The sequence below is a fragment of the Scardinius erythrophthalmus genome (assembly GCF_964197995.2).
Source record: "Scardinius erythrophthalmus genome assembly, chromosome: 9".
Classification (NCBI taxonomy): domain Eukaryota; kingdom Metazoa; phylum Chordata; class Actinopteri; order Cypriniformes; family Leuciscidae; genus Scardinius; species Scardinius erythrophthalmus.
Genome location: NC_138229.1, coordinates 31043730 through 31070121, shown reverse-complemented (window position 1 = coordinate 31070121; position 26392 = coordinate 31043730). Strand labels below are relative to the sequence as shown.

At 38.8% G+C, this 26392-nt stretch overlaps 1 protein-coding gene across 2 annotated transcripts; it reads right to left on the bottom strand.

Annotated features, from left to right (window-relative positions):
• Window positions 1-17: 17 nt before the first annotated feature.
• zzz3 (zinc finger, ZZ-type containing 3) lies at window positions 18-26229 on the bottom strand. 2 transcript variants are annotated; one of them, XM_081375345.1, is made up of 12 exons: window positions 25963-26229; window positions 15198-16677; window positions 11853-11991; window positions 11592-11739; window positions 10479-10606; window positions 8881-8952; window positions 8552-8653; window positions 7474-7569; window positions 6274-6423; window positions 4006-4140; window positions 3712-3812; window positions 18-1541 (listed from the first exon to the last, which is right to left on the bottom strand). In XM_081375345.1, exons 2-12 carry the CDS (start codon window positions 16610-16612, stop codon window positions 1397-1399), a joined length of 2631 nt encoding a protein of 876 aa, XP_081231471.1. In that variant the 5' UTR covers window positions 16613-16677; window positions 25963-26229; the 3' UTR covers window positions 18-1396. The 2 variants fall into 2 exon arrangements, with proteins under 2 accessions (XP_081231471.1, XP_081231472.1); XM_081375346.1 differs by lacking the exon at window positions 25963-26229 and adding an exon at window positions 25092-25389.
• Between the last annotated feature and the right edge of the window lie 163 nt (window positions 26230-26392).

The following is a 26392-nucleotide window of genomic DNA, read 5'->3' as shown; positions in this document are numbered from 1 at the left end:
ATAATACCCGAGTCATGTGGTGTAGAAAGACTTTTCACATACTTTTATTTCCACAGTTCTCCTCTAACATTTTTTACATTATTTAAGAACAGACTGTTATACACAGATACTGAAGCAGGTCAAGGGAGGGGAGGTGAACAGAACAGAACCCAATACAAAATGGTCTACTCAAAGCACAACAAAATGTATGTGTATAAAATAACGTGGGAGCGTCGCGCGCGCGACGACCGCCACCGACTCGATTTCTTGTTATTCTTTGTCTTTTAAATAGATTAATAAAAATACAATCTTTTCATGGACTGTGAGGAAACTGCGAAAAATTAGAGGGATCTAAAGGCGTGATGATGGTTGGGCAGTTTTTCACAGAGGGCAAACATGCCACGAGTTCTTTATTTTCTTCTTCTAAAACAAGTGGCCAGGGAAGAAAAAAAATAAATGGCACACGGCAACTACCACTGGCTACTTTTCACCATATATTTGAATACTCCACATGATCAACAACAGTACACATTGAGAGAAAAGAAAAGAAAGCTCTCCGCGAGCGCAGAGAGCGTGAACAACGCCTTCCGGATCTCAGCTGGTCTTCTCCGTGCTGTAGTGCTTCGAGGTTTGGGAACCTGTCGGGTTAAGTGGAGTGGGTTTTTTTCCCCCCAATTCGCCGTTTAAAAAAAAAACAGGAAATGAACGTAAATAAAGTGACAACATCATGTAACGGTCGTAAGAGGAAACAAAGAGCAGCTTCTAGTGAAAATGGTAGCCCATGGCAAGAGACACGTATGGGGGTCGGTCAGCTGGGATTTTTTCGGAGTTGTGAGCGAACCTCCTCGATTGGTTAAAAACCTGGTGTGAATCAAAGACAACAGTCTCAGCACCGAGTTCCGTTCCTTGTACTCCCGCCTCATGAAAATAGCTCACACACAAAGCTTCACTTATAAATATTTCAACTACAGACGACATTTTGCACTTTAACGCGAGCCCGCCCTCCGCCGATGATGGTTCCAGAGCCGAACGCTCCTCTGAGAGGCGCGTCACTCGACACCCGTCACTCAAACGGCGGGAACAAAGGGAGACGTCGAGTTGCCTTCTAAATGTCCTGGGATTGGGAATGTCGGTGCGCCATTTCTTTCTTTCCTCTCGTTTCTTTTGATTTGAGATAGTGTTACTTGACGAGACCTGGTAAGGTTTGACAACCGCGGCAGGGTGTTGCCCCCTCCCCCCCACGAACCCTCCCCCACCCCACCCCCCTCCAGCAGCGGGTCAGGGCGAGGTGCAGCACATCTGCGGTACCCTCTCGCCCAGACATAAGCATTTCTTTGACTTGGATGATGGAGTCATGCACAGAATGCCCTGGGGGCTGCGTCCCAGCCCTGGATACTAGCGCTGGAGCTCGTCCCTGTCATCTGTTGGCAGGGAAGTAGTTGGGGTCCAGGTAGTTGTAGCCTGTGCTCTGCGGTAAGCAGTAGTCTCTGTCCACGAAGGTTTCGGCCGGGTAGACTGGCTCCAGTCTGTGTGTGGGCTTGTGGGTCTCGGTTTTGAACAAACTGAAGGGAGCAGACAGAAAGGTGTGTGGTTAGGACAAGACTGTTGTGCCAACGTTCAAGTTAAAACTGTGGAAGTTTTGCGCACAAACTAAAAGAATTGCGCAATGCCGCCTTTGATTCTCCAATGGAAGCTTAAATGGAAGAGATTGTCTTGTTTTCAAATATTTATTTAGTTGAAATTCTTGACACAAGTTATCAGAAATATCAGAACTCAATGGAGTCTTTCTTTTTAACTCTTTCCCCGCCAGCGTTTCTGAAAAAAGTTGCCAGTCACCGCCAACATTGTTGATCAATTTCACAAGTTTCATGGCCCCCAGAATATTTGAACATGCATACTATCAAAAGAAAGAACAGAGCCTCTGCTTTTAAACAAAAAAAACTGTTTTATTCTAGATTGATGCATTCTTTTTTTTTAATCTAGATTGATGCATTCTTTTTTTTTAATCAAGACTTAAAATGTAAATAAGTTTCATGAAAAAAGCTACATTTTGAGCAAAAAGCTGAGAAAATTGCGTTTTTGTCACAGACTACATCCAGATGGGATTCATTCACAGTCCTATAGCTCATCCAGGATCGACATTTCATTCAGTAACATTAGGCAGTTTTGATTTATATGCAGTTTAATGTTGATGATCATGTTATTCTGCATATGCATCAGCTTACATATATCGCTTGTTTCTGCTGCTTCTTCACATGTCTTTTGATCTGGAGATTCAGCACTCTTTCAGCCTAATAGCGCACCCTACCGTATAACAGTGAAAAAAAAAAATGGAAAGCTGGAAAATTCCATCAATGGCGGGGAAAGAGTTAAATGCTTCGATATCAGTCCACAACGTTTTCAACACTCTGGTTTCCGAAGTAAAAACTTCATTCATTTTCTACATAGGATAATTTTTAACAATATAAACCTTTAAAGGCGACCATAATAATTCATTACATTTATATAGCGCTTTTCTGGGTACTCAAAGCGCTTTACATGGAAGGGGGAATATCCTCAACCACCACCAATGTGCAGCACCACCTGGATGATGCGACGGCAGCCATATTGCGCCAGAACGCCCACCACACACCAGTTTACTGGTGGAGAGGAGACGAAGATGAAGCCAATGGGTATATGGGGATGATTGGGAGGCCATGATGGACAATGGGCAAATTTGGCCAGGATGCTGGGGTTAAATCCCTACTCTTTTTCTTTTTTAATGACCACAGAGAGTCAGGACCTCGGTTTAACATCTCATCTAAAGGACTGTGCTTTTTGACAGTACACACCTCCTCCAGCAGCAACCTAGTTTTCCCAGGAGATTTCCCATCAGGTACTAAGCAGGCTCAACCTTACTTAGCTTCAGTGGGCAACTAGAATATAGAATATGCTATTGCTGAAGCCATCCACTTGGATTACTTATTATTAACTTACTTTTTTAAATAACTGTGTTTGAAAAACTACATTACCCATGAAGCTGTACAGAATATTTCACCAATAAAGACTTGCGGCGAGTAAAAAAAACAACTGTAAAAACATTGTAATGATTCGGTCTCACTATGCTGTCAAAATACTATATATATATATATATATATATATATATATATATATATATATATATATATATATATATATATATATATATATATATATACACACACACACACACACTCCAATAAACTTGTCAGTTGCAATGCTTCATGGGATTGTAGTTTTTCCCTCAAAAAAGCACTGTCTTGTACCTTGCTTTGTTGTGATTCATCTGGTCGGTGTTTCATAGCTTATAACACTTAAAAAATGTATGGAAAAAAAATAATTCTGGAACCAATGCCGGTAAAAAAAGAAGTTAGCGGGAACTAATGCTAAAAGACACAAATTCATAATAAGAATTGATCATTAATTATTAATTATTCTTTTTATAGAAAAAAGCATTTGCAGGCCAAAACGACTGTTTACATGCACATCAAATTATGTTTAAGGTCTATATTTGGGTTGCTGCCATATTTCCAACAAAATTATCATTTGCATAGAGCCACAGAGTCAACATAACTCTGAGAATTTGTTTTCTTACACTACTGCTGAAAAATCATTTAGCTATCGCATTGTGGCTTTGTACATCTAAATTTAACCCCACTGTGAGGTGCCTAAAGATCCCCAGCTCCATGGTTGTTTAGTGAGGCTGTGACTCACCAGTCGGAGCAGGTACTGCAGAAGTCCACGGCGTTGTCCTGGGGGCAGTCCTGACAGTGCCACCGTGCACCCTGGATGGGCTCCATGCCACACATGTCACACTGAGCGAGAATTACAAGCAAATGTGAAAAAAAACAAAAGCGCTGAACATGACAAACAGTCACATTATGTTGTTATACAGTTGTCGAAGAGCCGTAAAAGGCCTTGTTCTCCATGGCTCAGAGAGATGGTATTTATCGCTTGGAATAGGAATAGAAACTGGCATGGAGACAGACTGGTAAATGTTATGTGTACCTTATAGCCGACGTGCTGCATGAGAGCGCTCTCAGCCTGGATCTCCTGTAGTTTCTGTTTCTTGAGTTTCTTCAGCTCCATCAGCTCCTTGTACTCCGGCAGGTGCCTGAGCTCCACTGGCACCCCGTCCTCGTCCTGAAACATCACAGCAGGGTCAGAACGGCACAACACATCAGCAGTCGCTATTACAAAGGCCTATTCACACAGTGTCTGAATTTTTAGCGCAAAATCAAATCTCTACCCCAACCCAAAACTCCTTTCCAATGAGTCTGGAATATAATACTGGGTACCACTTTATTTCGATGTTCAACTAACTAGAAATAACTTTGCAACTACATGTCAACAAACTCTCATTAGAGTATTAGTAGACTGTTTGGTTAAGGTTCGGGTTAGTAGAATAAGTTGACACGCAGTTGCAAAGTTACTTATAGTCAGTAGAATATCTGTTCAGGAGCATCAAAATAAAGTGTTAGCAGATATTAAGCAGACAAAACTCCACTGACATGTAGTTGCAAAGTTAGTTACAGTTAGCAGAATGTCTAAAGTGGACTATCGAAATAAAGTGTTACCTAATACTTCAATGACACACTGTTTTTGTTATTTTTTTAGGTCAGGTAGAGGCTACATTTCCTGATCCTGTTCTCCCCTCATCTCTTCAGTCACAACATAAATAAAAATGTCAATTTGACAATTAATCCAAGTATTATCAGAAACTTTGCTAACACTTTACAATAAGGTCTCATTTGTTAACATTAGTTAATGCATTAACTAACATGAACTAACAATGAGGAATACAGTTGTTGCCATATTTATTCATCTTTGTTCATGTTAAATTCATAAAAATACAGTTGTTTATTGTTTGTTCATGCGAGTTCACAGTGCATTAACTAATGTAAACAAATACAACTTTTGATTTTAATAACGTATTAGTAAATGTTGAAATTAACATTAGCTAAGATTAATAAATGCTGTAGAAGTGCAGTTTATTATTAGTTTATGTTTACTACTACTGTTCAAAAGTTTGGTGTCTGTAATACTTTGTTTTTGAAGTCTTTTATTCTCACCAAGGCTGCATTTAATTGATCAAAATACATAACAGTAATATTGTTATATATATGTATATATGTATATATATATATATATATATATATATATATATATATATATATATATATATATATATTTATATTTATATATATATATATATATATATTTTTTACAATTTTAAACAACCGTTTTCTATGTTAATATATTTTAAAATGTAATTTATTCTTGTGATGGCAAAGCTGAATTTTCAGCATCATTACTCCAGTCTTCAGTGTCACATGATCCTTCAGAAATAAATTGAATATGCTGTTTTGATGATTAAGAAACATTTCTTATTATTGTCAATGTTGAAAACTGTTGTGCTGCTTAATATTTTTGTGTAAACCGTGACATTTTATTTCAAATAAAAATATTTTTTATACTTCAATGTTACTTTTGATCAATTTAATGCATTTTTGCTAAAAAAATAAATAAAAATCTTATTTTGTTACTGCAGGTATGATCACCACTGTCTGTATATTGTACAAATCAACATTGCAATATAATAAGGACAATTTAGATGGGTTTAGATTATTGAAAGGAAAATTATGATGTCGTGATTTGTAGGAAGTCTACATTTGGTGCATGTAAGGTTCACTGATGCTTGGCAACACTCGACTGGTTATGTTCTCTGCAGGGTCCGCTGACCAGTGTCGCGTAAAGGTTAAATATCAGAGACAGAGAAAATGTCAAGCCACTGCAGTCAGTTCACAGTCACTCAACACACAGTTCAGCCGGGGAGACGCAAACATCGAGTCGTCTCTAATGATTTTGGCAGCGGTGCTTCTCAAAAGGCAGCACATCATTATCAAATGATCAAACATCAAGCAAATCCCAACTGTGGAAATGCCAGTTTGCAGTCTTTAATGGATTTCCTGTTTGAGAAAGGCCAGCAAATGTTTGCCAGAGGGGAAGAAAGGAAGTCACTATGATGAAACAAATGGCTTGAAACAAGAAACATAGCTTTCAAAAAAAGAAAAACATTTGTTCCATCCATCGATTTCTGGTATTTGTTTTTCCATTCTCAGCTTCTAAATCAATTTGCTTGGATATGATTAGTAAAACGCTGGCTTTCACTTGTTAAATAGCACATGCGTTTCCCTAATGAGTAGTGACCGATCAATAACAGCCCACGCTGAACTGGGAACTGTCAGATTTAGTTGGAGTTGAACTGGGACTGACCGAATCATCCGCGCTGTTATCCTGGAGGCTGTTGAAGAAGTGAGAACGCTCGTCCTCATCGTCCATGTAGACGGGCGGCTCGTATGAGGTGAGGAACGTTGAGGGCCTGTACAGGTGTTTATTGAGGTGGTGCTGTCGCTTGCTGGAGGCCTGCAATTACAGACAACATGCCCTGGCATTAAATATGCAGTAAGTTAAAATGTACTAGTATGTAAATGTACTAAATGTAACTAGTGCTGGACAACGATTAACCGCATCAAAAATAAAAGTTTGTGTTTACATAATATATATGTTTGTGTACAGTGTATGATTATTTTGTATATATAAATAATACACACACATGCATATCTATATTTAAGAAAAATGTATTATTTATATATAAAATATTTCTATCTATCTATCTATCTATCTATCTATCTATCTATCTATCTATCTATCTATCTATCTATCTATCTATCTATCTATCTATCTATCTATCTATCCACACACACAGTATATACATGCAAATATTTCTTAAATATATACATGCATGTGTGTGTATTTATATATACAAAATAATTATACACAGTTCACATAAACATATTAAGTAAACACAAACATTTATTTTGGATGCGATCATTGCCCAGCACTAAATTAACAAATCATGAAACAAAACAAAAAAATATATAAAATATTGAGTTTTTATATATGGCATCCTTTGGCCTTGATAACAGCTTGCATTTTTGTTGGCATTGTTTTTATGTTCTGTACTTTTCCCATGGCCTCTGTTGTTATTGACTTCCAAATAGTTTCTAGTTGTTCCCATTGACTTGCTTTTCATGAAACTATCTATCTTTGAATCCACTAAATCCCATATTTGTTCAATAGGATTCATGTCCGGACTTTGACTTGGCCAACTGTGACTAAAGAGCTTACACATACTGGTGGATTAACAATAACAGAAACATAAAAAAAAAAAAGGATTTGGGTAATCAACAATACTGTTAGTTTAGCAGCTGTGGAACAAACCTTACATTGGCTGGTGGTCTAATAAATGTGTTGATCATTGTATGTACGCATGTATGTGTATACATGTACACATATATGTAAGGGATAATGTAGAGCGAGGCGGTTGTTATAGCGAATACAACCCCGACAGGCTGATCAGGCAAAACAATTCTGAAAGAAGTGCATACATTGATAATTATAAGACCAATTTACCTTTTTGCTGTACAAGCACACATTGGGTGTTCTGCCTGGTACTGGAATACCAGCTTTTGTCAGTTTTATGAAATATTTCTGTACCCTGCTAGCAACCTGTGAAGAAGAGGAACAAAGATTTGGTAAACAAAAGGAGCTTGCCCTGAATTCCATGGTTAAGCTATCAGACCATGTCTTTTTAATGTTCAGAATCTTGTCAGATTAGTGAAAAAGACAACTGGATATCTGCAAGGATTTTTAAAATCAAATGTAAAGCTTTTAAAGACATTTTTTAAGACCAGCACAAATATTAAAATTAATACAGAATGAGCGGGGTAGGGCAATGTCAATGGTAACTTATTAAACCATAAAATGACTGTAAAATCATGATTTACAGTTCAAATTTTACAAAAAGTAGCCTTTAAACCATGATTTAAGAAAAGGGATGAGTAAATAGCATATTTTTATTAATTTCAAATATATATATATATATATATATATATATATATATATATATATATATATATATATATATATATATATATATATATATATATATATATATATATATATATATATATATATATAACAAACTAAATTGTTCATATTTTTAGGATGCAAATCTTCTTGTCGATCCTCCGGTTCACATTTACAACTCTGTATTTATGCTGCGTAAAAATATGGGTCGATTTTCGCTTTGGTCTGAACAAAAACGGCAGACAGGCTGATTAAAAATGTAAATTCTTTCTCCGGCAGTAGCGCTTGTGGAATGGCAGAAATACAGTGGTTACCCTTATTCATAGCCTTGTTCAATCATCACATTAAGCCAAATCGCAATTCCTGTCCCCAAATTTAAGACGTCTTGAAATTATAATTAAAACTTTTCTCATACCAATTAAGGTATTTAAGACTTTTTGTGGACCCGCGGGAACCCTGTAAATAATAGAGTGTCCATTAAATGGAGCTGTAAGGAACTGAGAACTGGATGACTGCTTTACTGAGCAGTGAAAAGGTGTCTAGAGACTTGAATGGCCATCAAAGCCAAGAGAAGATCCTCTTCAGAGAGCATGACGGTGTAGAGCAGGGCCTGGAGACGCACCTGTTTGGCGGTCCTGTTGCCAAGTTCATCTGCGATCTTCTGCCAGCGTTTCGACTCGACCTCCTCAGGTGGGAACTTCAAAAGCAGCTGCTCCAACTTTTTCTACAAGATTCACATATGAGATATGAAGCCAAACCTTACAGCTCAAAAGCTACACAAAACTGTTCAGTAAAATGTGCAATCTAGTATACAACCATTAGCTTCAGTCCACTAATTTGAATGGATAAGTAGCTTTCTAAGAGTGCTACAACTGTTGGGACATTAAACTCATCTCGGCTGTTTGTTCATAAAAGTTCACGTCCGCTAAGAGCTCTTGGGTAATTTCATACCTGCTCCTCAACGGTCCACAGCTGGTTGAAGGTGTCAGGTTTGTTCTGGTTGCACAGCCTCCCTCTGATAAACTGTACGAACACAATCAATCAGAAAATTTAGGTTTAAAAAATAAAAAAAGCTCCAATAATTTTCTCAATAGGGAAATTGATTTTAAACGATAATTTAAAAACCTTTAAAGCCAGTCCAATTGTGAGTTCAGAGGTTGTTAATCGATGCCATTATTGTTTAACAGCAGAATTTTTGTTGAAAATACATTACCCATGACTCTGTACAGAATATTACACCAATTAGAGTGTCACGGTGAACAAACAACACCAAGAGCCTTTGGCTCCACCCACTCCCATGAAGCACTGATGTAATCTAGCAGGTCTTCCTAAGCTCTCAAAATACTTTGTATGTTTGTAGATATATGCATTTTGTAATAAACAATCTTAAAGGGAAAGTTCACCCAAAATTAGGTTCTTTCTTCTGAACACACAAAAAAGATATTTTGAAGAATGTTTGTAATCAAACAGTTGATGGTTCCAATTCTCTGGAAATCAATGACTCCCGTCAACTGTCCGATTACCAACATTCTTCAAAATATCTTTTTTGTGTTCAACAGATAAAAGAAACTCATACAGGTTCGGAACAACTGAAGGGTGAATAAATGACAAAAATTTTAAATTAATAGTTTTATATTTCCTCATTTTTAATTCAATTATGTAAGTTGCAATGCTTCATGGGATTGTAGTTCTTACCCACACTTCTCAGTCTTGTACCTTTGTATTTTTGTCCCATTTTCAAATACTTTTTTGCTTCAAATCAAAAGTTTTGATTTGAAGCAAAAAAGTATTTGAAAATCTGACAAAAATGTATTCAAAACTGATGCACTCTATTGGCTTTTGGACTGGATAATGAGATCTGCTAAGATTTCCTGATCTAAAGAGAGACCAATGAAAATGCTTTATTCATAAAGTTAACATATATACACATTCTGTATCAAAGGGAAGGGAACATTTCTCCCACTGGTTTCCATAGATACCATATTTTCTCTACATGGGCTGCATGAACATGGGCATACTTAACAAGAGCGATGGAAAGAACTGACTAAAAGCTAGTTTGTCTAAACACAGCACCTCCATAAAGCAGATCAGGAAAAAGAAAAACCATTGAGACACTGATTTTTACAGTCATTTGTCATCAGCACGCTTGTAGTGCATTCCATGTTGAAATGTTAAAGCAGAATGAATATGGATGGAGATATTGTGCTCTCAGGGAAGACATTGTGTATGCAGAACACATCAGAGTTCATGCCTTTGGGGATGTATGTGTACTCAGATATGTGTTCATGCCCATGAACACATATATAACAAGAAACAATGTCAAGTTAAATGTTAGGTCTTGATCTTATTATGTATCAGATGCAGCGGTGTGTGATGAAACATGGTGAAATCGTAGGTCATGGGGAACAAATGAGCAAAGCAAAAAAGAGAATCTGTAATCCCATGTTCTCCTCGACAAAACACAACATGCAGGTTCATGGAGGCAAGATGGCTGTAAATGATGACAGAATACAAACGACAGTAAGGGCGAAGACTTTATCTGAGATTACCTGAGTTCTGCTACTGGACATGCTGTGTTCTGGACCGTCGCTTGACGGCAGGGAGGAGGAGTAGACGGATGAGGAGTCTCCCTCCTTCTTGGAATCCACAGGACTTTTTGGTCGAGCAGGCAACCCCACTACAGAAGACAATGAGCATTTTAACTTTGGCATGATTCCTTTTCCATGCATTCGCCATTGAACCGACAAACACTTCAAGTGGGTTAAACACTTCACTATGAGGAGGGGGCCCACTAATGATAAAGAACGATAAAGAAAATCTTTTAAAAATCTAGTGCATCAAGTGTACTCTTCAGTTACGAGTTGGAATCATATGATACACTTTTTTTTTTTTTTTTTTTTTTTAAAGTACTGACAACAACTTACACTTCCCTTGTTATAAAAATGTCAAATGCAGATCATTTGACATTTTTACCTTACCTTGTGTGTACCTTGACACACAATCTTGAGGGTATACAGGAGCTCTATGACATTATATGCTGTTTTACAGGGGGCTTTTTTATTGCACGTTTCCATTTGTTGTTCGCAACAGGACTTGTGTAGGGAAATTTTTTTTTCAAACATTAATAAAAAAATTAAAGCAGTTTTGTTAAAATATTTTTGCATCAGCCTGACATTTACAAAAATGTCATAATGAACTTTAATAAACAATATCACCCCACAAAAATATCAATATGAACTGTAATATTTAACATTAATTATGTAATTGTAGGGATGAATTAGGGCTTCATTGCTCCAATTTATTGCTCCATTTTTCTGATGAAAACTGCAATTAAAAACTTAATAACATTTAAAACTGCAATTAATAAATAAGTATTTAAGATAAACAATTATAGTTTCATTTTACAGTATAATGACAATAATATATTTTTATTTTTACTATACAATTTGCTATAAAATTACATAATTAAAATTTATTCCATTATTCCATATTGCGATTTCATTTTATTTTATTTTGATTAATCGTGTAGCCCATTACGAATTGCATTTTTAATGTATTTTTGGGTCCACTAAGGTCTTCTACTATACGTCCTACTCATTGGACTCGGGGCCCCTCCATAAAAACCTACACTACAAAATTTTTCACAAACAACTGGTACACACCTTTGTCAAAGATTAACTGTAACTGCCGTGTTTTGCGCTTCTTGTCACAGAACTCCCTTTCAAAGTCGCCACGGCCTGAGGTGTATTGGTCCCACGCAATGACCGGGAGCTGGACCACTCTCTGGGGGCGAGGCAACCCCACCTCCACCTGTAACAAAAACAAAAGATCAAAAGCATTACATTCTCAAACCAGAATACACCACTAAGTATGACAGCCATTTCAGGCATCAGCAATGTAGGGCCTGGAGGAAACATCTGTACCTGTTTCTGTAGCTGGTCCACAAAGGAGATGGGGTCTGACAGGGCTTCCTTCTGATGCCGTGCCAGCGTCTCTAGGTCCAGGATGGCTTGGTTTCGCTGGGCCTCCAGTACGCTGATGGTCTGGAGCAACCTCTGATAACTAACATGTAGGACAGAGGAGATGCCTTGTACATTATTAACAGCTGATGCTATGCATCTAACCATCAAACTTTCAGCAGTTCATTCATTCATCATTTAATTTTAGTACAGCACAACCACAAGCTTTACATAAGAAAGCCTCCGAAAACTGTTCCCACAGAAATATATATTCTATAAATAGAAATATTTCCTGTTCGTCACAGGGTGGGTGGCTGATGACTGACAGCTTCATTCAGGAACCGGGCTTTGTGCTTCCACCGGGAGATAGATGGACTAGTTGTTCATCATGGAAAGCTCATTTTTTAATTGTTTAACACTTTTAGGGAAAGATTTTTGAAATTAAAATAGTGATGGTCAAACTCAGGAGGTAAAACTAATTACGAGAAGTGCATTGCCCCCCCCTAGAAATAAACAAAAACACTGAAAAATTAAACTGATCATTTACAACAAGGAATAATGAAACACTTAAATTAAATAATAATACAAAAACACTAGAATGGGCAACAGGATTGCAGATGTACGATTATAATTGTTTGAAATAGAGGTATGACAAGCCAACAATCACTATTCTTCTCAACTAGATTCATGTTATATAATAGTTGCCTGCGGTTCAAACAAAAAAGAAAAAAAACATAGGATTTCGTGCCTCCAATATATGATTTGGGATTCAGAAGCTCACGTTCGAAAGAGCTTTTCTAGATTCATCCTGTACGTTATGAAGATGATGTTGCCTGAGCGCTACAAAGCTTTGACCTTTTCCCTGCACGCCCTCAGGAAAAATAGGATCCACAAATAGGAGCACGAAAAAAGGCAGAGAAGAAAAAAAAAGCAATTAGACAATGATGCTCCTCTGAGCAGGAGATTCTGCCTACTGCTTAGAAGTTATCTTATTCAGAAGCTCAACAGACCTTGTATAAATCAATCTAGCCTAACATGGCATGAATGAAAACCAATTGATGACAGCAATCATTGAATCTCAAACAGAATTCATTTAAAGGACTTGCTCCATTTGATTTGCCTTACTTAAGGGAAGCTGACTAGTTTTTCTTCAATTTCCTTGCCGTCTAATAACTTAGACCGCAGAGGAGCTGTTAACAGCCTCTCGATTCAGATGCACAATGAAGATGGGCATGTAGCACTGCAGGTTGGGGAAAGCAGCCAAGGATGGCAATGAGCCCAAAAATGACATATGGCTGGCATTTCACTGCCACCTATGGGTTTACCATCTGAAAGGCAGGCTAGATCACGAATAACAGACAAAAACTAAACAAATATATAGTGATATGGGCTTCGTACTGTGCCATTTTAACCTGTACTGAATAACACACACTTGGGATTCAGTAGTAAAACAGCTCTCAATAAACTTAGAGAGATAGGCTACATCTTTCCAGCTTAGTAGCTTTTAATGTGAGGCACATAGAAGTTTATTGTGTGGTGCCTTACTTGTTAGTGGTGCTTGTTAAGGCGATCATCACTATCCCTTCTTCTCATACTTTGGTTTAGAACAAACCCCTAACACCATACTTCCACATCTGTGGAGACCTCAAACCTGAGGAGTGCTACTTTTTAACAACAAACATGAACCATCACTGAACTTACTTAAGCTGGACTGTGATGCTATTTTCTTCTAGAAACAAACTTTGTTGCATTATTTTCCTGTTATCACTGTAAAGCTGCTTTGAAACAATCTTTATTGTAAAAAGCACTATATAAATAAAGGTGACTTGACTATCAGACGGCCATTTTCACCTGGTACTGTTTCACCATACCCTTACACTAACCAACCACCTAGTGACTATCAAAACACTCTTTAGCAATGTCCTAGGAACCAAACCAGCAATGCTTTAAAAAAAAAAACACTCTGAACATTTTAGCAACAGCCTGGCAACCAGAATTTCCTAGCATTGTGGTTGCCAGTTTTTGCACAGACAAGCAACAACCCTCATTTGGTTCTTCAAAAATGTAAAACTCTGCATAAATACATCTAAAGTTTGAATTTATGTCAAGCACACAATAAATCCTAATTAAACAGGAGGTGAAAAACTATCTCAGAGAAGAAATGATAACGATTCAATGTAACAAAAAATAAAAAATAAAAATCAGACAGGCCTCATAAACTGACATGGCAGCATTCTCTTTTCATTTCTATTGACCGACAAGCCAATCCAGCTGGCTGCTCCTGATCCCTGCACTCACACTGTGAGATGGGCACATGCTGAATAAGTACGACCCAGGACAACCTGTTCACCAGCAGCAGGCTTCCCCTCGTTTATTACCTACCACTGTCCTGGAGATTACAGCAGCTGTTGCTCATTTTCTGCTAGCACAGTTGACTACTACGCTACAGAAAACACGTATGCAGAGTTAAGCAGGAAAACACAAAGATGCGTATCTGGGTCAACATTCCTGTCTTCAAATTACAAAGCACAAACACTTTGAAAACTAAGAAGGCAAAAGACAAGAGCAGGATAGACAAATCAAAACTTGAACTGCTTGGCTTTGATAATCACACAAGTTAAAGCACAGCAGCATGCTAATTCTTTTCAAAGCTGCAAAACGCACTGAATCTGGAAACTAAAATATTTGGACCTGAAAAGTACTAGTGGTACCACCAATATGCCGCTAAAGTTACCAGAACGTTATTATGCATCATCTAGGGTTTTCTGATTGGCTTTGGCCCTTGGCTATTTGGCTTCTCATTGGCTAAAGTCAATGAGAAACCAAAGGCTAAAGGGTGAAAGATTTTCCCATGGAGATTTCGCAATGGGTTCAAATTGGTCATGCGGATTCGCCACGATAACCAACAGAAAGCTGCTTGGTTTGAAAATGACTTGTGAGTGAGCTGTGCTTTATACATTGCTACACTATTGACAATAGATAATAGACCTTTTTGCACACAAAATTTTGCAAAAATGTCACTAATGTGACCACACCTCAAGCCTACGGTATTTTTTTCCATCTGTCAGTTGACTGAAAAGTACTCAGCTCCACAAGCTGCATGATTCATGTCAGTTGCAAAAAAGTTTAATTCTCCGGGTTTGTTCAAATCAGGAACAGTATGATGAACAGTAACAATGGTGCTTGCCATAGCAAACGCCACAAATTAATGAAAACAAAAGGGCACAAAGAAGACAAAGCACATCTTTGTTGACCACAATTATGAAAGCAATGACGACTTCAGACAGGATAGCATAAACCTGAACATACTCTTTGTTGTGTTTGAGAGCCAAGTGATCAGACTCAAAATAGTAGACATCTGGATCCTCCTCTTCCTCCTCATCTTCCTCAGCCTGAGCGGCCAGCAGCTCTTTGGTGGATCTCGACACTCTACTATCCAACACTCCGACCTCTCCACTGACGCCTGCTTTCTCTGAGAGTTCACTGTCTGCCTCGCTAGAAAGCCCCAGTGCATCATGGGGAGGCTCTTTATGGCTGGTGTCCTCCAAGAAAAGAGGAACCGGCGTGGCCTCCTCCTTCAGCGAACCATTGTCTATGTGCGGGGAACTGGGTTTGGGGGAGCTGGCTTTGAGCCCACTACCAAAGGCAGCGCGGCGCGGTGAAGTCCTCAGGGTGTATCTGTGTTCTTGAGGCTCTGTGAAGGAGGGGGGCTCCGTGGGCAGCTGGGAGGCAGCCAGCATCGCCATTTCTCCTGAGATATTCGAGCAGTTGTCAGAAGGGTCCTGTGGCTCAGCCTGAAAGCCACCATTGGTGCTCTCCTCTCTCACGAGCTCATCCAGAGCCTGCCCGGCGTCCCCCACGACGTCCACCTCTACCTCCATCTCGGGTTCCCGGGACAGCACGGCCTCGGCAGCTTCCTCAGCCGTGCAGTTCCTCTCACAGTCAATCTGAGGGCTGTCGGACTCATTGGCTTGCTTGGGATGAGGGGATCTACAAGGCACAATAGGGTCAGGGGATGAGGGCGCAGCCTGGTTGCCGTTTAACAGTGAAGGACTGTTGTTGAGCGTGGCAGGGGAGGCACAGGGCACCGCGGGTAAGGCTGCAACTTCTGAGTCCTCCTTATAGAGTTCGGCAAGGCCATTGGTGGCCTTGACGTTCTCAACAGCCTGTGGGGGAAGGATGATCTTCTCCACCACGCTGTCCTCTTTCTGCTCTGCCTCTTTGTCGAGGCTGAGCTGAAGGGTCGTGGACGCGTTCGATTTGGCGTCCTCGTCATTTTCCTTCAGTGCAGCGGGATCAGGGCTCTCCGGTTTGAGAGAGGGTTCCTCCTCTACCCCCTGCGATTCACCTGAGCGAGGGCAGCGTTTGGCCCTCTTCAGGGCGGGGGAGGCTTCCGGCCCACCCCCGGCCCTCGGACGCTCGCAGTAGTCCGATTTGTCCGACTCGTCCTTCTCGGAGCTTGGCAAGCCCCGTTTTCCGTAGGAGGGCAAGGGTTCACCCTCCGCCTTGCTCTCGGCTACCTTTCCGACCTGTGCTCCGGGCTGCTGGTGCTGTTGACAGTCCTGCTTCTTCTTGGGTGAGCGGGCTCTGGGCACAGGAGGCGGAGAGCTCTCTTCCGGCTGGGCGATGCTGCGGTTCCTGAGGGTTCGACCACAAAAGTTCTCATCCAATCCATTTATCCCCACTGATGATCTTGTGACGCGCGAAGAGCGGGACGCGGCCATACTATGGTGGGTGCCTACTGTCTCCTCATCGTGGTGCTCTCTCCTCAGCAGCAGAATGTGGGCACCTGAGGGACACAACGAGAGAATACTTACAGACCATTCAGATTCACAGTTGAGACTATTGAGACTATGAGACTATTCTTAGAGTTTATAAAAAAAAAAAAAAAAAAAAAGTCAAGATTTTTCATTGCCCTGCAAATTACACATTTTATTCTTAAGATATTTGTGTTAGAGCTTAACACAAAGAAAGTAGTTATGGCAATTTACAACCATTTACTGTGCTTTTAAGCAAAAAAAGTGAAAGCGTACCAGATATAAATATAACTATAACTATTTGAAAAACACATTAAGATGATTTATCAAAATGATATGATGAACTAAGAGTCAAATATGGAAAAATGAAGTAAAAGAAACATTTTAACAGCAGTTTAAAGATGTGAGCTAAACTGTTTGCTGGATGTTCCAACACAGTGGATCAATGGATTGAGATGGAGCAGGAAGAGCATAACTGATGTGTCAAGAATTAGAGTACATTCTTGGAATATCTGGAATGTTTCTAAGTAAAAGTTCCACCGGAAAAGGAGACAGACATCTTTATTTATAGCTGTATGCTAGTGAAAAATATTAGCTAGATCTCTGAAGGAAATGTGAGAGATGTTTGCAACCACAATGTCAAGGTGCTGCTATTTCATTCTTTACTGGTTCAAATCAAAAAGATCCCGGTCTATAATTATCCTTATAAGCGGGAGCGACCATCCGGCAGAGGATTCTGCTTGGTCTTCAAGCCGTCCTCAAAGGGCTATGTTCGCAAATCAATTATTTTACAAAAAAGAAAAAGAAAGATGATTAACTTTCAATGGCCTATCATTTTCAGGAAGGCATAGGTCTACGCAAATAATGGGACAAACTGCATTCCGTATGGGTTTAATACATAATGCTACTTTAATGTCTTAAATACAAGATGATACTGTATTCTACAGAATGGTTGGTAACCCTACTCTACTGATAACTCTATTAGCGTCCACACCAGCGGACGATATTGTTTTGTTTATTCTAAGCGCACGCTGCAGTGTTGTCGTCTGCTGCTTTAAATGCTTGTGCTCTTTAAAGCAGGATGGATTCTGATTGGCTCTCATTGTTTATATTGTTGATCAGCTGAAAAAAAAAAGTTCTAAAAGTGATTACAACAATACTGTTTCTCTGTACCGTTACATTATAGTCAGGTGTGGACTCGTGCGTTATTATCACTATAGTCGTCCTTGGTGTGAACGGGCCTTAATACTTTGGGGTGCAATAGTAATAGTGATGATGTAGTATTAACAAACATCACAAGTTATTTTTGGGGGAATCTTGTTGTTAATGTGCACAATTTCAAAGGAACATCTTTATCGCAAATTCCTCTTGTTCTCACAGTCTTTGGATTTGGTAAAACAGAGTCAGACATACACCAAAGGCAGAATAACAACCTACGGGTTGGCTATGATCTACTGTTATCTAATATTCTATAAATATGTTTGATATTCAGAGGTTATCTGAGAGTTTCCCCACAAGCTATCAATCTACTTATCACACATGTGCTGGCTATGCTTCCCTGGTGCATTACTAAAGCTGCAGATGTGAAGGGGGATGGTCTGTATTTAAGCTGCCTCTTATGTGAGCTATAAAAGTGCTTTCCAACAATGGCCACTACAACACAAACCTTCAGTCTTCAAAGAGTGATAATGGGTCTCTCAAATTAAGCAGTCAGTGCTCCACAGAAACCTTTTACCAGGGTCCAAAATTAACATTTATAAAGCACCAAAATAAAAGTTACACAAATTTGCAAATTGCACATTTACACATTTCTACATTGATAAACGCACATCAAAAATAGTAAACAGAAGCTCAAGCGTTCTTGCTTGATGTGTGAGAACAAACCGTACTGAACAAACCTCATTCGTTCTCAAGCATCAAGCAAGCACATTAGAGCTTCCGTTTACCATATTTAGCATGCTCTATGTATGTGCATTGACCAATGTTTATGTATGAATAAATGCTTAAATTAAATCGGTTCATCATACAAGGTGGTGGATTTTTTTTTTGATCTATTTATGAACTTGACAAGCTAAAGTTTTGGTGGAATGGACTTTCATTTGGAGGGACAGAAATCTCATTTAAAATATCTTCAAAGATGATAAAATATGCTTTAAATATAAATAAAAGTCTTATAGGTTTCGAATAACATGAGTGTGAGTAACTGATGACAATTTATGGTAATTTATTTAATGTTATTCAAAAGAACATTTACAGGTAAATTCTCTCAATTCACTCACCATTGGCAGGTGTGGCCAAAAAATTACATTTTGGACCCCAAATATGACTAATGAAGCAGTCAGGCTGAAGACCAGCGCTTACAGAACATGATACATTGATATGGGATAATGGGACCGGTGAACTCCACAAAATCTGCAACGTAGCAGCAAAAACAGCATATTTCAGCTGGGGACTGAAGGGAGACTGAAGACTGAAGCACTGGCTGGTACTGTCGTCGTCTGAATTACTCAATAATTAGTGTAGTACCAAAGTCAAATATAAGCTCGAAGTGTGTGACAAATTAGATTACACTGTATCAAATTCCTCAGTCGCCTCCATTATGCTATGGCCTTGCAAGAGGATCCGTCTAGTACCAATGCAGGAGGGAAAGGGCATAATTTTAGCCTGTCCTTGAAGTAGAAAACACTGTTTTTGTAAAAACAGTAGCCGTGTTTCCATTACAGATTTGCGCAAAACGTTTGCGATATTTTCTAAATGTCGATAAAAAACTATTGTGAAATGACGGTGTTTCCATTAACCGATGTTATGCGACTGAAACGTAATTTTTTAAAGTCATTCCAACAATTATGGCGATGGATGTTGTTGGTAGGTTTACGGATATCCCATCCACCGCACAAGCCATTATTATTAATGGAAGGAGACGTAGGTGTGTTTTCCAACCTTTAATGGCAAGGAAAAACCCTTATACTTGTGAGCGGCTGTTTCTGGGTGTTTCTCCCTAATATCTGCTTAGAGGTCTTGATTGTGACATTTCTTGGTTGTTTATAATCCATTATTCCCGTAATTCTTTTGTCTTTTATTTCGTTTTTGCGAAATTGACCATTGGCCGTATTTTCAATTTGCGCAATTTGAAGGGTAGTGGAAACGCGATTAGTGACACTGAAAAAAGGAATTACTTTGAAAAATTCTCACTCAGAAATTGCTAGTGCATTTTACGAATAATTACAAAAAATTGAAATTTTGAAGTAGAAAGACTGAAAAGTAATTTTCTTGTAAAGCAAACTCCAATAATCTTTCTTTTATTTACAACTTATATAATTTTTACAATGTATTTCAAAAAAAAAAAAAAAAAAAAAAAAGAGCACATCAGCTCCTCCAGTCCACACAATCACTGCCATGCACCATTAGTGTGATCTGAATGATGAGAAGCTGTGAATGAGATTTTGCACTGCTGACATTGGTTTTGTTGGAGAAACGAGAGGCACCTGAGGAGAGTCTTGCACGCAGCCCTTATTCACACTCCACTGAAGCCTCCTGGTGAGTGTCTAATGTGATTTGACCATGCATATAAAAGACGAGACGGAAAACAGACAGATGGGGTGTTGTCAGGCATGAATACTAAAAGCACTAAAATGGTTTTAAACATCATTTTCCATCACTACCCATGCCAGTTTAACTACTACTTTTCCTCTTCTAAAAAGACTATAAAAGACCTATTTTTCCACACAGCAAATCCAGACCTGTGGTTTAAGCTGGCATAAACACACACAGGAGGGATTAGTTACAAAGGAATCCGTTATGTTTACTTTTCCCAGTTTTCCTATCTATTGCAATTAATTAATATGAAAAGAATCAGAAAAAATGTTTTTTTTTTTTTTTTTTTAAACGCTCACAGTCATTGCGATCGTAAAATGAGAGGGAAAAGCTCTTGCTCACGGACTAATGTCATCATCATCACACATGCTTACAAATCTTCTGACATGACTCATTTGTGCATAATGAGGTTATCTGGGAACTCAAATATGAGTAAGTGGAGGTTAGGCTCTGGCTGATCCTCCTGATATGCCCAATAAAGGAGTAAAACCCTAAATAACAGAGTATGATAGGTAATGTGACAGAGCACAATCAAAGCATTTTATTGTGTGAGTGAACATTAGAAAATTCTTATTAAAGCAGTGGATCTCAACCAAGCGGCCCCCGGCCAACTTCCAAGTGGGTCACAGAATGACTTAGCAATTGAAATTAATTTGTTTAATCCTTATGATTTTAAGCACACACAAATCAAAATGCAAATTGAATTCATGTTTCCTTTTTTCCTCTCAAAAAATCTCGAAACTTCTGGAATCACAACATGTCTGGTACTTTTGACAACCCTACACCTTTGTGATTTTTTAAAGCATTTACTTGTATTGAAAAAAGTGGATGCTAAGTGGCTAAACTGGACTAGAGAGGTTGTCAGGGACATTAAACTTTCACTAACACCAAACTTTCATGGATATTTTATTTTAAAATAAAGACTAAAAACAGTGGTGGTGCTTACTGGTGGTGATGCTGAAATATTGCGACCGTGGTGTAGTTCGTTTATAGCCAACGTTTAGCTTTATACTTTTGCCGATGGTGCTTCAAAATTTATAAGAGTTGTGATCACTTGTGAAGATCATCATGATGAACAAAATGTGTAAGAATGAACAACTTTGTTGGTCAGACAGCTTATTTTCTGCAAAAATCGAACGGAAAATTCCTTTGTGGATTTTGTCGAGGGAACCAGCGTGATGCTAACTTCCAGGTTGACCTACAAAAATACGTCATCACTGCAGCAATCTACATGGGGGCCTTTTAATATTGTGTTGGGCAATGGGGCGCCTTCAAGTAAAAAAAGGTAAGAACCACTGTATTAAAGGGATAGTTCAACGATATTTCAGTTGCGTATGTACGTATTCACACCGGACACGTTAACGATGTCACAACGATTCTGACGCCAAAACCAATTGCAATGCGCCAGGTTTAAATAAGTGGAGGTGCAATTTAGGAGCTACAGCTGAAGACAAGATTTCAGGTAAAAAAAAAAAAAAGAGCCTGCCCTTGTAGTTCTTTGTAAGTATTACAGTCACTGGTCACTCACTCTATGCTTGTGTGTTTGGAACATGAGGAGGACTAAATAATTAATTGAGTCCCTTAAAACGGCACTTTCAGACAAAACGTATACATCTTTTCTGAATAAAATCAGCTAATAAATGTAAAATTGTAATCTTAAAAAAAGAAAAAACACAAATGAAGATGTCAGTTCTGGCTTTGCTCAGTTTGAACAGATCCAGAGTCAGAGGATTACAGGCAGCATTAGTTAATACTAAAGACACACTGGAGACATCACTCAGACCCCAGGAGCCCATCTGTGCAGCAGCTCTTATTGTTCTTATAACAGCCAATGAAGATGCTTCATGTCCCCCTGGCATTGTCCAGATACAAAACTGAACAGTTAAAAGTAGAAAGAGTGGGTCACACATTATGTATTCATCCTCATATTGTTCCAAACCAGCTGTTCATCTTTTTAATAGGACACCATAAAAGCACCATCAAAGTCTGACTTGTGCACTCATTCTAAATCTTCCTGATTTGGACTTAAATTTAAGTCTGTATTTAAATGGCTCTACCTGTTCGTTCATTGACAATATATCATTGACTTCAATGCTGGAACTGCACTGGCAATGCAACATTTTTGAATATGAATTGAACGAGAGACCCATGACCGCTGACCCAAACCCGCCAAGTGTGAACACTAGGGCTGGGTATCGTTCAGAATCTTTCGATCCGGTGCCAATTTCGATACCTCAGTTTCGATACCGATTCCTAACGATACTTTTTTCGATACCATAGCCATAATATGTTTTAAAATTAATTTCAACATCAACAAAAATACATTAAACACAAAGCTTTTATTTTCCACCTTAATTGTGAATCAAAACAGTTATCAAAATAAAAAAAATTCTGGTAAAACTGCTCACTCAGTAAGGCCATAGCCTACGTTTTCGTTTGAAAATTATATATTTTATTATATATTTTATTTTATATATATATATATATATATATATATATATATAATTATATATTTATTATAAATATAAAAATCATATATTTTTCTCTCCGTTTTGGCCTTACGTCCACACTAAAAACCATTATGTGACGCATATTGTAGGCCTACCATTATACCAGTATTGTGCCTGTTTTGTGCTATTAACTTTTACACTGTTGCTAACTTATACGGTATTAAAATATTCTACATTGCACACTCTTCATATCAGAGTCCTGCAAAGATGACAGAATTTAGGCTACTCACATGCTGTCCTGCGGCAATACATGAGAGCAGTTGCGTTTTAGACCAACATGGTGACTGCGTGCGACCTGGACCGCATCAGTGAATGGTGAGATATTTTACTAAATAAAATTATCCTGTCAGAAGAATTGCGCGATAACTTAGGTTTTAGGCATGCGCTGTAAGGTGAATTTGACGTTTCTCAAAAGTTTTTCATCCACACTGAAACGTCCGAAAACGCTAGTGCGGACGGAGAGCGTTTATAAATGAAAACGCCATTTTCAAATGTATCCGGATTAATGTAGACGTCGCCAAACATTAATAAAATGACTGCCTGTCAGTCAGTCAGTCGGTCATCAGGGCAGAGAAACCACCATTGTGGCTGCTTGTCTAGTAGTTGAAGAGGAAGTGTAACGTCAACAGCACCGTGACCGCTTTCGGCTCATATCGCAGCAAACGCTGTCTGCGTGAAGTTTTAAAAAAAATGTTACCACACTTGAGACCAACCGTGACTCTCTGTGACTTCAACAAAACTGCAACAGTTTGATCCGTCCGCACCTCTCCGTGTGTGTGTGGGTCGGAGCTCCGCTCTTTGTCAATATAGGCTACAGAGAGGACAGATAAGCTTGCGTGCTCAGATGCTTTTGGAACCGAAATTTGGCACCGAAAAATAAAGAATTTTTCGATACTCATAGGATCGAAATATTTTTTTCGATACCATAAAAGTATCGACGTTCGGTACCCAGCCCTAGTGAACACACCTTTAAACTTCAGTCTGTTCATCATCTGACTTTAGAAGAATTAGAAAATACTACTAATTTTCTTTTTTCGAGCTTGACAGTCTTGTCTCTGCTACAAAAGATTATTTAGCCAACAAAGTTCACATTTTGGTGTTTTGGTGAATAACAACATACTGGGCTGGAACAAAATGAGGGCAAGCAAACCATGACAGGATTTTTATTTTTTGGATGAACTTTATTATTTTAATATTATAAGCAAGTCAGCACATGGACATTAGCTAAAATTGTACTGTTCTCAGTAAAAGACACAGGCATATATGATGCCCCAACATGAGAAACTGACTGTACATGGAAATCCACTGCAATTCAATTTACGAATAATTCAAAATCTGCATTTTTAGGGATACAACGACTAATCGATAAAATGGATAAAATAATCAACAACAAATAAAGATTCAACATCGGGCAGGATGTGAAATAATCTTGGGAAGAATGGATTACATTTTATTTTATTACAATTATCCGATTAATTGAAGAAATAAACGGACAGATTATAATTGAGACATGCTTTTGATACTTTATTTGAACCAAACATTATTCCCCTTTATTATTATTATAAAATGTATTTTAAGTCATTTCTCAGGTCTGTTTGTACTACCACAAGAAGTACTCAATTAACCGCCCGAAAATATCTGATTACTCGATTAATTGCCAAAAACCGACCAATTCACAATATAATCGTTAGTGACAGCCCTAAACTTTTGATTTTAATCATGTATTAGTAAATGTTAAAATTAACATATAATTAGATTAATAAATCTTGCTCATTCTTACTTCATGTTAACTTGATTAAGCTGGCTAATGAAACCGTATTAGTGTTACCACAGACACTACTACCTCGGTCACTGGCAGGTGACAGCAGAAACTCAAAGGAGCTGGGACATCCCAGAGGAGCGCCAACTGCCCCCAAACTCACTCAGACTGTTTTATAAATATTAATATATGCGGTTGCCGGTTGTCATTCTGCGCGCGCTCTTGAATTCGAAACTTCCTGAATAATCTTTCAGCTCGCGCGCTTGACGAAGAACTTTAAATTGACACGTGCTCGCCAATGAAATCTCACAAAACAGCCTAGCTCAGTCCGAAAATATGACACAGTGGAGAAAAGCGCTCGGTGCAGCTCAGCATGTTTTCCAAATTGCTCGTCGCAGTGGTTTCAGAGAACCCAGTTTAGCTCAGTGATTGAAAAAAAAAAAAAAACGTTAAACCCTCATTTAAAACCTGTTCTCAGAATGAGATGATTTCCTCAGAAACGGGTTTGCCTTCATAAACCTGATACACTAACAAACAAACAAACAAACAGCGACTTAAGCACTACTGCAGATTATTAACTCACCGTTGTTTATCAGTAAACCGTATCTCTTTCAATAGCTTTTACCGGGCCTCTCCGGCAACACAGACCGCATCTGCGGCTCGGCATGATGTGCAGCCCGGCTGCGCCTCCCAAAAACACCCGTGCAACTTTCTTCAGCTCTGCTGATTCCTGATTTCTCAACTCTTAAATGAGTCTTCAATGCAACACGTTTGCTTCATGCACTCAATAAAATATTTCATAAAAACATGTTTATAGACATAACTAACCGCTTAACTGAACAAAACAAATGTGTCCGCAGGGTTTTAGTAGCTCACATGCTAACGACTGCATTCACAGGAAGCGCAATTGCACTTTCATTTTGCGCCATACACAATAAAACACACTTATCGCGTGTAAACGGCCACGCAACATTGAGAAACAAACAATTCGACGACAAACAAACAAATCTTTTTTTTTCCTCAAAACTCAGCCACTAATTAGCATTTTGGCTAAGAGCGCTAATAAAGATGATAGAGGCTCACTTTAGCATGCTAATGCTAACGAATTTGGCGCACCCTTTTTAACGCACATTCAGAACACTTGTTAACGAAGGGAATATGTGTTTTCCCTGTGTAAAATAAACGCAACCAGCTGTGCAGGAGATTAAATGACTTTTGAAGATGAAAGGCCCAAATGCTGAAGCTAACAGGCTAGCGTGTAACAGTGGCAGCGTGCACATACACAACTGATAAGCCGCAACAACTTTGCCCATCAAAATCCGCTCGAACTGCTACAATTGGAGCGGCTTCTGCACCGGACTCTGCTTTAACTTCGAGATAAACTCGGGGAATTGGACTTGAGTGACGGATAATTCAATGTAAAAGGGTTTATGAAGCTACAGAATTACACTTACCTCACTTCCGCAAATCGTTTGCTGCACATTCGGCAGCCGCCATGTTTTTTTTCTCTCTCGGTGCTGCTGTGAATGTGAATCCCACAATCCCGCTCTCACTGCGATACTGTACAGGACAGCAGCCGCGGCCCACACGCTCGCTGCTTTCATAATGACCGGCTCTCAAGAGCTCTGCTGTCAGCACCGATCTCACCGACACTTTCAGCCTGATGATGAGCAGCATATAGTACTGAAGAATGCAATATTAAATGCTATTGACCTGTCTGCGAGAGGAAATAATGGCTAGTAATGCGCCAGTGCTATTTAAGGCTCAGCAAACTACCTTAATTGCATGTTTTGACTGATGGCAATGAATTAAGTTCACAGTCAAAAGAATTGCTTGACCTGTAAGACAGTGCCATCAGTGATATACATTTTTCAAGCAATTTCT